The sequence below is a fragment of the Mustela lutreola genome, chromosome 6 (assembly GCF_030435805.1).
Source record: "Mustela lutreola isolate mMusLut2 chromosome 6, mMusLut2.pri, whole genome shotgun sequence".
Taxonomy (NCBI): domain Eukaryota; kingdom Metazoa; phylum Chordata; class Mammalia; order Carnivora; family Mustelidae; genus Mustela; species Mustela lutreola.
The window spans coordinates 70,962,937-70,975,867 of NC_081295.1; the positions used below are offsets into that span (position 1 = coordinate 70,962,937).

At 40.3% G+C, this 12,931-nt stretch overlaps 1 protein-coding gene across 6 annotated transcripts in view; it reads left to right on the forward strand.

The window, feature by feature from the left end:
- SAMD3 (sterile alpha motif domain containing 3) overlaps positions 1-12,931 on the forward strand; it is a 56,732-nt gene that overhangs the window by 28,358 nt on the left and 15,443 nt on the right. For all 6 annotated transcript variants that reach the window (XM_059177570.1, XM_059177571.1, XM_059177569.1 and 3 more), the window contains one exon: positions 2,797-2,964. In XM_059177570.1, the coding sequence (XP_059033553.1) occupies positions 2,797-2,964 (168 nt within the window). The remainder of the gene's footprint in view (positions 1-2,796; positions 2,965-12,931) is intronic.

The following is a 12,931-nucleotide window of genomic DNA, read 5'->3' on the forward strand; positions in this document are numbered from 1 at the left end:
GGAGAACCTGTACCCATGCAGCTCTTCCCACTGCACTGCCTGCCTCCTCCCGAGCCCCAGGTGGAAAAGCAGCCAGAGGGAGAATGATTATTCAATGACAGGGGTGTTTTCTACTGAGGCATCCGGAAAAGGCACGGGCAACTTAAAAATGTCCTAGCAGTTGATGGCTCTAATTCTTCCCACCAGATCAGCAGGTTTAGAAGGACTTCAGAGCTGTAGAAAACAAGAGGGGGGAAAATGCATTTGCATTCATTCATATTTAGAGCTAGAAAAACACAAACCATCCATTCTTTCTGTGCTGTTGTAAAACAGCGGTGGCAGAGGGCAAAGCCGCAAGCCTGTGGGAGGTGAAGGAGCGTCTCTGACTCACCCATACCGAGGAGCTTCGTCAGAGTCTTAGCCGCCTGCCAGCCTCCGCCCACAGCAGTCCTCTGTGGGGCCGCGGAAGTGTTTATGAACAGCATTCTGGTTTACAAATCACTTCCATGAGGAGCGATCATGTCAGTGGACAGGACTGGGCTTGTTGTTCCATTTTATAGTTGAAGAAACTAAGACTGACGAGTTACTTGCTGATTTCTTAGCTAAGACACACTCGTCCTAGACCCTGGGTCCCCCAATGTCCATCCCTCTTCTGAAGGGTAGAGCATGACTCTTCTAGAGACTTATGCCAGAGAAGAAGGAATGGAAGAATTTAAGTGCCAGACAGTACCGATATGACCTCAGTGGCATTCTCATTTGCCCATGAGGAAACAGCTTAGAAGAGGTGCCCCAAATCACCGACTCTTGGGCCTCTTCAGGCATATGGCACGACAAGGAAGTCGAGGGACTGAGAAGCAGCCCTGAGACTCAGGGTTTTAGAAGTAAGTGAGGTCCTGAGCAAGCAAGGCCAAGACTCAGAATCTTGATTCTAGTCTGTTGCTTCCACGCGTGGGTCCCTCTACCTCACAGAGGACTGACACAAGACATCCAATATTTATAGTTTCCCAGATGCAGCAGACCCTGTGCAGACATGAGCCTGTCTTCTTGTGCTTATATATAAGTGAAAGGAAAGGAAATAAAGAGGGAAGGAAGGAGGGGGAGGAGGGAAGGAAGCTAGCAAGCAAGTGGGGGAGAATGGAGAGAGGAAGAATGAAAAGAACAAAATAGAAAAGCTCAGAAGCAGAAACACATCACACACATGAAGGTAAACTCCCCTTGTGGTAAGTACAGACCAGGAATGGTGAGAGCCGATAACCAGAGGACAAGAGCTGAGCTCTGGAGGCAGAGCAAGAGTTAACTAGATACCAGCAGGGCCAGAGAGGAGAGGGATAGAGCTTTCCAGGCCAGAACCAAAGGCCCAGCAGAGGAAGATGGTGTTGGTTTGTTGAGAAAGCCTGGTTGTGTCCCTCAGCTGTTGCCCATGTCTTTGATGTCGCAAACACCACATGGCAGACAGATTCTTCCAGAGCCCAGACCTGACCATCTGGTCTCCTCTCTCTAGTGGCCTAGGAGGACTTCCTAGCCTGGCTCTGTGGCTGGATTATCTATAAAGCCTTGAAAAATACAGACATCCCAGCTCTGCTCAGACCAACGAAATCAGAATCCCGAGGGTCTGGGCCAGCAGCATCAGCATCACCTGGGAACCTGTAAGAAATGCAGATTCTCAGCCCTATCCTTGACCTTCCCATCCAGTGGCTCTGAAGCAGCCTCAGCAACCTGTGTTTTAACAGGTCCTCCAGGAACTGTGATTTGGGTTAAAGTTTGAGAACCACTGCTTTAGAGGAAGAACCAAGGATGAAGGTTCCTCTGAGATACTGATGTAGTCTCTCCACAGAGAGAGGTTTAAAAAGATCTGTTTCTCAGTTGCAGCACAGCTCCGTTATGGGGTCACCGTGCCTTTCAGGATGGCACTGGCTTCTCTCTCCTGCCTTAGTTTCTGGCCCATCTTAAACTCCATGTTCCAGCCATGCACAGCTCTTGGCAGCTCACCAAGTGGCACAGGCTATCCCTCTGCTCCACGACACAAACTGCTTTATCTGGAACTTCTATCCACGCTTCCCCCTACCTGGCATTTCCCAGTGCTGTTTCTATTGCCCGCCCCCCACACCATTTGTTTTCTAACCTTAACATCTAAATCTCAGCTTAGGTGTACCTCCTTCAGGAAGGCTTACAACACAGTGTAAGATAATGCTGTCTCTTCCCCTGTTATAACACTTATAAAACTTTTCTTTCTGAATTTAAATTACTCATCCCTCTGCTAGATGGGGTCTACCTATGCTCTCTCCCTCCCAGGGCAAGATCCTGGTCTTTGTGTTTGAAACAGTAGATGCTCTACAAATATGTAGATGAATGAATGCCAACAGTATTCACCAACGTGAATTTCAAGGGATGACAGAAACATTGTTTTTAAGAAAATGCATCCATCCATATAAGCATAAGACAGTATCAGTCCTTCTCTAGATCCCAGTGGAAGAGTGAAATGTGTTGTGGAGACAGCAAAGTGTGGTAGGAAACATCCAATTTTGGAAATCAGAAAAGCCAGATTGAAGAGCTAGTATGTTCACTCAATAACTAGGGGGCATTGGCGAAATATTTTTATTTTTCTGAGTCTGTTTCCTTAGTTATGATTTAGGGATTATAGCTTTTATAGAAGTATCACAAGACCATCATGAAGGTGAGTGGAAGGATAGTTCTATTATTTCTATTACTGTGATGTGAAAATAACTTCAATCCAAAAGTGATAAAGATTTCATTGTTTATATGGGATTATTCCAGTCCCCTTGAAGATTAACTGTCCTGTTCTATTAATTTATGCAGTTTTTATGGAAACGAGCTCTCAAAGATCGCTTTAAATATGTTCGGAGACCCATAGAAGATGACGAACAAGTGATGAGAAATAAGTGTAAATTTGGACACCGGAGAGGCCAGACAAAGAAATCTCTTACCAATATAAGCTTTGATGAAGTTAAAATTGTCCAGATAAAAGTAAGATTGGATATTTAAATGCTCTTATAACTTATTGATTGATTGACTGATTAAAGGATAATAAGTAATAGCATCTAACATCACTAAAACAGAATCAGATAGTCTTTTTGAAAACTGGAGGTAGGGAAGTCTGTTTGCATGGCTAATAATATGTATGATAATATGTCCAAAAGCGGGCTCCCAAAAAGAGTTCGAGCGGAGCATGTTATTCATCATCTCATGTTTGTTCTTTCTCAACCTTTGAAAAACTTGGAAACACCCTTATGTTCTGGGCCTTTGAAAAATTCCGCTTCATCTCATAACATAGATCTTACGTTCTTACTGCAGACAGTTTTTGGAGATCATATTGTAGGATAGCCTCTCCTCAAGGTTTCAGGGAAGCATGTAGCCCACATGCATGGATACAAACCCCATCCTGCCCTTTCATTGCCCAGAAGGTGTGCCACACCCACCCAGAGGTGACTGCAAGGACGTTTAGGCCTAAGGGCCAGGCAGCGGCTGGAGATTCCCCCAACAGCATCGGGTTTGCTGTAAATAATTTGCATGAGGGTCCTAATTACTGAGATCCTATAAATATCCTTTAACTACCTCAGAGCCCCCAGATATGGTCAAAGCCAAAAATGTCCCCTACTAATAAAGCAAATGAACTCCTTAGGAAGGATGTCCAAAGCTACCAAGTGTAAAAGAAGTCAACTTCTATGACTGCCAATTCTGTTTCCACCCCTGTCCAACATGAACATGTAATCCTAACTCTTCGCCACAAACACATTTATGTTAGTGAATGTACTTGGTGTGAATATTTCATTTTCTTTTTTAGCTGGTGTAATTAATTGATAGTAATAAAGCAACCCAGTTGGTCATCTCAATTTTCTTCGTACTTTCTATGAGCTCCAGGGGATAGGAAGAGTTTTTAAACATATTTTGAAAATCATTCATCCCCACAACATAAAAAATTTAGATGAAGCTGTATCTTTTAAATATCTTACTATAATTTTCAATCAGATTTTTCAAGTCCTAAGCCAGTGAAGAGAATATAATTTTATGCCTGCTCTTTGACCAGAAGACAAAGGAAAGGTAACAATTTAGTGGTGTAACTTGTTAGAAACTGTAACTGCAATATTCTAGTTGCAAACTAAAATCATGACAAGATAGAGTTAGATTAATTTTAGTTATCTTTTATATTCTGAAAGTAAAAAGTCACTTTGTAAAGGAACATAATTATGTCATACATGAATTGGTTTTCTCAAGAAATCTGACTTTCCATATGTAAAAATGGAGTTCCTTTATATATAAAGTCTTACAAATTCAGTTTTCCTTCCTTTTCTATGATGCATGGCTCACCAAAATTCATTAGAAAGAATGAATGTAAGCTCAGTAGATTAAGAATTGTCCCTAGCACTAGAACTCAAAGGAATGTTCGTAGGGTCAGAGATCACAGGGCCTAAAGGGCCTTGTTATTGTTGACACATCATCACGGAACCAATTTGTCCACTTCCCTTCCACTTCCTTCTCAGCACCACCTCAGTTCTTCATGGAATGACACTCTTCATGGCTCTTCCCTTCTCCTCTCCTCCCCAAGACCCTCTGGCAAGCCCGAATACTCAGATGAATCCCACTAAGATCCATGCAGGGACTTTTGCTACAAAAACACATCCCTATTTTCTCCCTCCCCACAAAACACCGAGAACTGAATGTACCAGAGTCTGAGATGAGTTAAGTTGCCATAGAATTTAGTTTTGACCTTACCAGCTGGGGCAACAAGAGATGATAGAGTGTCCATTGTTCACACCTGAAGAGACAGTGTTTTTTCTGGCAAACACCTCTAATCAATGAAGATTTACTCGTCTCCTCCTTACAAGTGGAGTCACAGACTGTTGATTCTCTCAGAGACGGTAACATCTCTGTATGTGACCTCGTGTTCTCTAGAGCGAAACGCTTTAGAGTTGGGGAAAAGTTTATCCCAGAGTCTTACAGAAACAATGTGTTTCTGTACTTTGTACCCTGCGTGGCCACAAGGCAAATGGTAAAACCCTAAGAAGATCGGGAAGACAAATCCATTGAATAGACTACTAACAGAATTTGACACGTCGCATGAATTGCCTAAATGACTTCCCATCTCCGTTTTGAACTTCTGATATCTCCTTTTCAGTGTCTTGAAGATTTCTCAAAATTAAAGACATTTTGAATTAAGATACTTCGGCAACGTTCATGTCTTTTAAACGTTCTTGGCCGGGCACACTATTTCCACGATATAGAAAACATGGAAAATGCTGGTGGAGGCTAGAAGTCAGGAGTCGGGCTATGCCCTCAAAGGCAGGGAAGTGGGTTTGGATGAACTAGAGGAAAATTTTAGAAAGGAGTAGTAAGAGAGGGGAAGAGATTTTCTTTTGTTTTGTTTCGTTGCTGTTGTGTCTCTTTTGATTGTTGGGAACAATTTACCAAAGAGCTGAAGGTAGATGTCTCAGTGGAGGAAGGAGTTTTTCTTAGCTCTGTCACATGGGCTTCTGCAGATAAAGGAGACAGCAGCAGAATTTGTGTGGGTCTGAGGCTAGGATACGGACATTTTTTCACTAATTTTCCTCCTATACAAGCTCCGGGCCAGTTCATAACTGCTAAACCTACATTATGAAACCCAAAGCATCTGCAACGCCAAAGCATCCACCTGTGTTTTAAATCTACCTGGGTTCCTCATATTCTGTTGTAAAAAGACTCACCAACATGTTATGTGGATGGCTATGCTGGTCAGAATCCCAGACTTTGTTTCTAGGCCAAGTCTCCAAAATACTGGGCATTTCAGGGTGTTTAAGAATCTTTTTCCAGGGATGCCTGGGTGGCTCAGTTGGTTAAGCGACTGCCTTCAGCTCAGGTCATGATCAGGAGTCCCGGGATTGAGTCCCACATTGGGCTCCCTGCTTGGTGGAGAGCCTGCTTCTCCCTCTCTCTCTGCCCGCTGCTCTGCCTACTTGTGCTCTCTCTCTGTGTCACTGTCAAATAAAAATAAATTTAAAAAATTGTTTTTCCGGGCGCCTGGGTGGCTCAGTGGTTTAATGCCTCTGCATTTGGCTCAGGTCATGATCCCAGGATCCTGGGATCGAGTCTCTCGTCAGGCTGTCTGCTTAGCGGGGAACCTGCTTCCTCCTCTCTCTCTCTCTTTGCCTGCCTCTCTGCCTACTTGTGATCTCTGTCTGTCAAATAAATAAATAAAATCTTTAAAAAAAACATCTTTTTCCAACCTCATGACCTCATGTTACTGCTGTGTCTCACAGCCCAATGCAGCAGCTGTGCTCCATAGCTCGTATGTGTCTGACTTTTAGTTCTAGGTCTCAGCAGTTTGCAGCCCTGTGAATTGATAAATCCATTTCTTTTGTTTAATTCCCTTTGACAATATTTTGTCTTATGTCTAGAAACTGAGGTATAATTAGATTCTCAGAACAGTAGACTTAACTGAGTAATGTCCTAAGTTGCTGACATTATCCTGTTTAAGTGAAGATACTAGTTTTAAGAGCTTACAGGAGTTATATTGAACTGCATAGCCATGTGATGGAATTTTACTTTGCAATATTTTTTTGTGAAAAATCTGAGGTGCTAATTAAAGTTGAATGAGTCCCACTTCTTAATTCCTAGCCTATCATGGTCGTTTTCCCATGTGAGCCTGTTGCTATTCTCTTCTGTCTTTCTGTTCTCACCCCTATCTGTTCGTCCCTCACCTCTGCCCTTGAGCCACCATTCAATGTATTCTCTACATATCTTTTAATCTGTAAGTGTTCTAGAATGTGTACTATCATTTTGGGATACACACACACACACACACACACCCATATACATGACTTACTATAAATGGTATTTTATACTTCATTCCTGTTTCACTTTTCTCACTAACACTCTTTATGACTCATTCATATTAGTGTACTTCTAGTCCATGATTGCAATGAATTATAAAGTACTCCCGGCCCCAAGCCCTGCTCCTCCTGGCTAGGAACTACAGCATAGAGAACACCATCATCCATGTCTGCTTCTGGACCTACCTATGTGTTACTGTTTTCGGTTGTCTACCCAGAAATGGAGCTCATGGGGTGGAGGGTGTGCCTTTACACATTTGACTGATTAGTCTCCAGATGACTTTGTTTGTCTCATTCCCACAGTCATGCATCTTCCTGTATTCCTCCCAACCCTTGGCATTACCAGTCTTCTACATTTTGCCAAGTCTCTTAGGTAGCAAGTGTAATGTCATTCTTGTCATGATTTACATTTCCCTGGGTAACTAATGAGTCTGAGAATCTTCACTATGTTCGTGAGCCTTTTGAGTTTCCTCTTTTAGAAAGCTCCCTCTTTAGATCCATTGCCCATTTTTTAATGAGTTGGCATCTTTTTTTTTTTTTTTTTTTTTTTTTTTGCTAATTTGAAGGAAGCAGTCCTTCCCATGCCCTAAGTCACACAAAGACATTCATTCTTCTACTCTTTGTTCTATTAAATATATTGTTTTCACTTTCATGTTTGGCTCTTTAAGTCATGTGGAGTCCATCTTTTCTGCTATTAAGTAGGGATCTCCTCAGAATGAGCCACTTTCTTAACCTCAGTTGCTAAAAATCCATCCTTCTCTCATAGATTTATGGTGACACTTATTGTATATTAAGTTCCCAAGTAGACGTGGGTATGTTCTGGGCACTGTCTCTTTGTCCCATTCGTCTCTCATTCTGTTTCTATGCCATTGCCACCTTACATGATGACTTAGTGTTTATTGCTTAGTATCATGTCAGTGCTTAGTGTACAGACATTTTTTTGTTGCCTGTGGAAGATGGGCATGGTCAGGAAAGTTCCTTAGTAAAGCAGTTTCTGGGGAGATTCATCCTCAGTTTTCAGAATAAGGGGAAGGACAGGAGACCCTTCTCTCAGGAATCATCCCCTGGGACTCACAGAACTGAAGCTTAGGCTAGGGATGCCACATTCAAGTGGGAGGGTTGGACCAAAAGAAGGTTCTGGGGATCTGTCAGCACCAGAAGCATCAGGATAAGCGATGTCTTATTCATGTGGAAAACCTTCTGTGACATGACGGGGATACACTGCTGGAGGAATCCTGCCCCTGTCTTCCTAGGGAGGAGGTGGTAGTGGCATCTGGTCTGCATGAGGCCCTGGGCCTGGATCCATACAAGGTCACAGCCTCATGCTCATCCTTCCTTGGAAGTCTCTTCACCAGAGGATGCTTAGGTGGTCTTCTTGAGCCTCTGCCAGATGCCCCATTTGAAACATCAGGATGTAAATATACTTTTGAAATGCTTAAATTCTTCTTTATCATTTTTTTGGCTATTGCATGCATTTTTAAAATTTATTTATTTTATTACCATATAATGTATTATTTGCTTCAGGGGTACAGGTCTGTAAATCATCAGCCTTACACACTTCACAACACTCACCACAGCACATACCCTCCCTAGTTTCCATAACCCAGCCATCCCATTCATTCCCCCACCCTCCTTCCCTCCAGCAACCTTTGGTTTGTTTCCTGAGATTAAGAGTCTCTTATGGTTTGGCTCCCTCTCCTGTCCCGTCTTGTTTCATTTTTCCCTCCCTTCCCCTACAACCCCCCTCCCACCCTGCCTCTCAATTTCCTCATGTGAGTGAGATCATGTGGTAATTGTCTTTCTCTGATTGACTGATTTTGCTTAGCATAGTACCCTCTAGTTCCATCCATGTTGTTGCAAATGGCAAGATTTCATGGTTTTGATGGCTGCATAGTACTCCATTGTATGTATCTACCATATCTTCTTTATCCATTCATCTGTTGATGAACATCTAGGCTCTTTCCATAGTTTGGCTATTGTGGACATTGCTGCTATAAATATTGGGATGCATGGGCCCCTTTGTATCACTACATTTGTATCTTTAGGGTAAATACCCAGTAGTATAATTGCGAGGTTGTAGGGTAGCTCTATTTTCAAATTTTTGAGGAATCTCCATACTGTTTTCCAGAGTGGCTTTCCCAGCTTGCATTCCCACCAACAGTGTAGGAGGGTTCCCTTCTTGGCATCCTCGCCAACACCTGTCAGTTCCTGACTTGTTAATTTTAGCCATTCTGACTGGTGTGAGGTGGTATCTCCCTGTGGTTTTGATTTGTATTTCCCTGATGCTGAGTGATGTGGAGCACTTTTTCATGTGTCTGTTGGCCATTTGCACATCTTTGGAGAAATGTCTGTTTATGTCTTCTGCCCATTTCTTGATTGGATTATTTGTTCCTTGGGTGTTGAGTTTGGTAAGTTCCTTATAGATTTTGGATACTACCCTTATATGATACATCATTTGCAAATATCGTCTCCTGTTCTTCAGTTGTCTTTTGGTTTTGTTGACTGTTTCTTTGGCGTGCAAAAAGCTTTTTATCTTGATTGTATGCATTTTCTTTTAAGTTATTGAGGTTTCCTTCACCCAGCAGAAGCCTCAACCTATTATCATCAGCTTTTTGCTCATGGGATATAAACCACTTTGGTAAGAAGCTTTCTTCCAAAATTTTCTGAAAAAAATTTGGCTTGACTTTTTCAGGTATCCAGTTCTTTACAGTTATGACTGATCTTTTCATTTACCTTGAAAAGATCCTCCTCTGTCTTTATGAGGTAGATTAACTCTAAATTGGATATTTGGTGAAAATGTATTCTGTTTTCTTGAAGCAGTACAGAAAGTTTCTACAGGAGCTTTGAAGTTTCTACAGGAGCTTTGGCTTCTTTCTAATTTGTTTTTTCTAATTGCAATGAGGTTCTCTCAGTCGAGAGACTTTTAATATGATCTTTAAGTGCATAGGTTGTTTTATCACTTAATTTGACTTACGTTTAGTTTCTTTTTAAGAGTTTTCAACAAATGACTTAATTCCTTTTTTTAATAAATGACTTAATCTTTAAATCAATTTCTTCAAAACTGCCTTTAATACCATCTTCTCAGAGGTCTTCTTTTAATGATGTATTTGTTATATCCAGTTCGGTGTCCCTACAATCTATTTTGTCTTCTCCAGAAATAACAGTTGTTCTAGTCTTCTAGTTCCTTATTTATCATCTGCTTAGAGGTTCTGTTTTTTATTGAAAGTGGGGTATTCAAGTCTCCAACTACTATTATTATTGAACTGTCTCTTTCTCCTTTTAATTCTGTTTTTGCCACATGAGTTTTGGGACTCTGTTGTTAGGTGTATGTAAGTTGATATTATTATATCTTCTTGAGGGATTGGTTCTCTTTCATTATAAAATATTTTCCTTTGTCTCTAGGATAATGTTTTAGTATAGCCATTCTATCTCTCTTTTGGTTTCTGTTTGCATGCTATATCTTTGCCCATCTTTTTTTTACCTTTAAACAATTTGGGTCTGAATCTAAAGTGTGTCTCCAGTAGACAGCATATATTTGGATCATTTGTATAATCTATTCTGCCAATTATTAAATATAGTTACTTATAAGTTAGAATTTATGTCTCCTTTCTTATTTGTTTTTTAATCACTTTTTGTTAGTTTATTCTTTAATTACTGTCTTCTTTTGTGTGTTTTTCTTTTGTATTTTCTAGTGTACTAATTCAATATCCCTTATTGTTTCTTTTAGTATATATACATTTTTAGTTATTCCCTTAGTGGTTACCCTGAGAATTAGAACTAATATCTTAATTTTTAAAGATCTAGCTTGGATTAATATCAATTTAATTACAATAGAATACAAAACCTTCATCCCTATATAACTCTATCCCTTTCCCCTTTTGTGCTGTTATTGTCACATAAATCACATTTTATATACTGTATGACCATCAACACAGATTTATAATTATTGCTTCATGCAACTGTCTTTAAAATATGATGGAAAAAAAGTTACAAACAGAAAATACATTTATGCTGTCTTTTATATATACCTATGTAATGACCTATACCAGAACTCGAATTTTTCATGTGGATTTGAGTCACAGTCAGATGTCCTTCTATCTATTTGCGAGTGACCAAGTATCTCAGTTTTTATTTATTTGGGAATGTCTTAAATTGCTCTTTCATATTTGAAAAGTGTTTTGCTGAATATAGAATTCATTTTGTTCATTGTTCTCTGGCTTGAGAATTGGGTATTCTGATATCTCAGTTAAATGGTTTTGGCTGCAGTAGACGGACAGCCTTGTCTAAAACTGGTCTAAATTATAAGAACTTTGCTCTCGTATTACAAGAAACTTAGGGGTAGAGGACTGAGAACATTATAGCTCCTCACCAATTTAACCATCTTGTTTCCTTATGACAATCAGTAGGATTGTTACTTCTCCATTATCTTGAAGTTAGATGTGGCCTTGAGACTGACTTTACCCAGGAAATGTGAGCAGAAGTACCATGTACGTTGGTCATCCAGTGTGCAACGCCCCATCTTCCCCCGTTCTTTATCAGTGATGCCAAACAACATTGCAGGTGGTGGAGTCAGGTCCCTGGGTGAGGAGGATGAGGACCTGGGCCCCAAGATGGGCACGTCACATGAGCTGCAAATAAACTTTCATTGCTCTAAGGTTTGGGGGTTGTCAGGTACAGAAGCATAATTTTGCCTATTCTGAGTGACACCAGGGGATCCCAGTATAGTATTTCAGGCTTTGGATCCACACCTCAGTTATTCTCTTTGTGTTGGCTCCATGAAGTTACAGAGGTATTTTTGAGGATCTTGCTGATCCTACCATCCTTAGCCCAGGGATTTCATAGTCTGTATCTTTGTTCTTTATCTGGATTGGGGAGCTCTAGGAAAAGTATTACCATATATGATAATCAAAATGCTTACAACAGAGAGAAACTTTATTTTGATTTATGTAAAAAATACCTAGTTTTCATTTTTTCAGCTAATCCATTTGGAGATTCTTTCTAGTTCTCAGGATGGAGATCATATCCATTGTAACCTTAGTTAAGGACATTTCTCAGAGTCTGAAACATGGCAGAAACAAAACTAATACCTTGTCCCATCTGATGTGAACTATCCTATCAGACATGTGGTGACAGTTTCTTTCAAGAGATTAACTTGTGTTTTTTTAAAAAAACAACAATAAAAACCTCTACCTAATGTCCAGGACAGTGATGCAGGCATTCAATAAACCTTAAAGGTTGTTCTTATATTCCCAAATCCTCCAAACATTTGCTAAGTAAATAGATAAATCTGCCAGGTGCTAAATTACTAAGCTGACTTAGTAATTGATTCATTTCTATCTTACAACATTTTCTTTTCCTTAGTAATATAATTCATTTCTTAAAACATTTTCTTTTCCTCCTTATTGGGTATCCTGTACTTCCTAACTTTGAAAGTCATGCAGTAGTCTTGTGTGTTAACTTTCCTTTGCTTAGAAGTGAAATGGAATCAAAAGTTATGCAAAAACTGCTGAAAGGCCAAATGCTTAAGAATATCTTGTAGGTTTCTTTGGATTTCATAATGGCATTTACTGTTAGCTTCTTACTGCACCTGACACATAATGATTTATTGAATAAATACTAATCATTTTTATAGGTTTTTGAACAGCTGTTTCTCTCATGGTGCAGAACTGAGCACAACAGCAAAAGTTGAAGAAAAATGTTGAGTTAATTGCATTCGGGATATAATGCAATGACTGCCATCAGCAGGGGGCCCATGCGCTGATGCTGTGAAGTTTTACAAGTCAGCTGTGCTCTTAGAACCCTGGGCCAAGTGGCTGCCTTTTCCCTGATGACTGACTGAGCCACACACCTGAATGCTAAGCAAAGAGACTTTTCAAGTTACATAGAGGAACATTATTTCCACAGTCCTTATGGTGACTGTGGAATTGAAAACCGGGATGATTGGAATGTGATATGTAGAAAACCCTAGTCCCTAACATAGCACTGCCCAGCAGAAATAGAAGACGGACCACAGGTGTAATTTGAAATTCTCCTGTAGCCACATTAAAAGAAATAAAGAAAAGTAAAAAGAAGCAGGTGGAATTATTATATTAGTATGTTTTATGTAACCCAGTATATCCACAAAATTA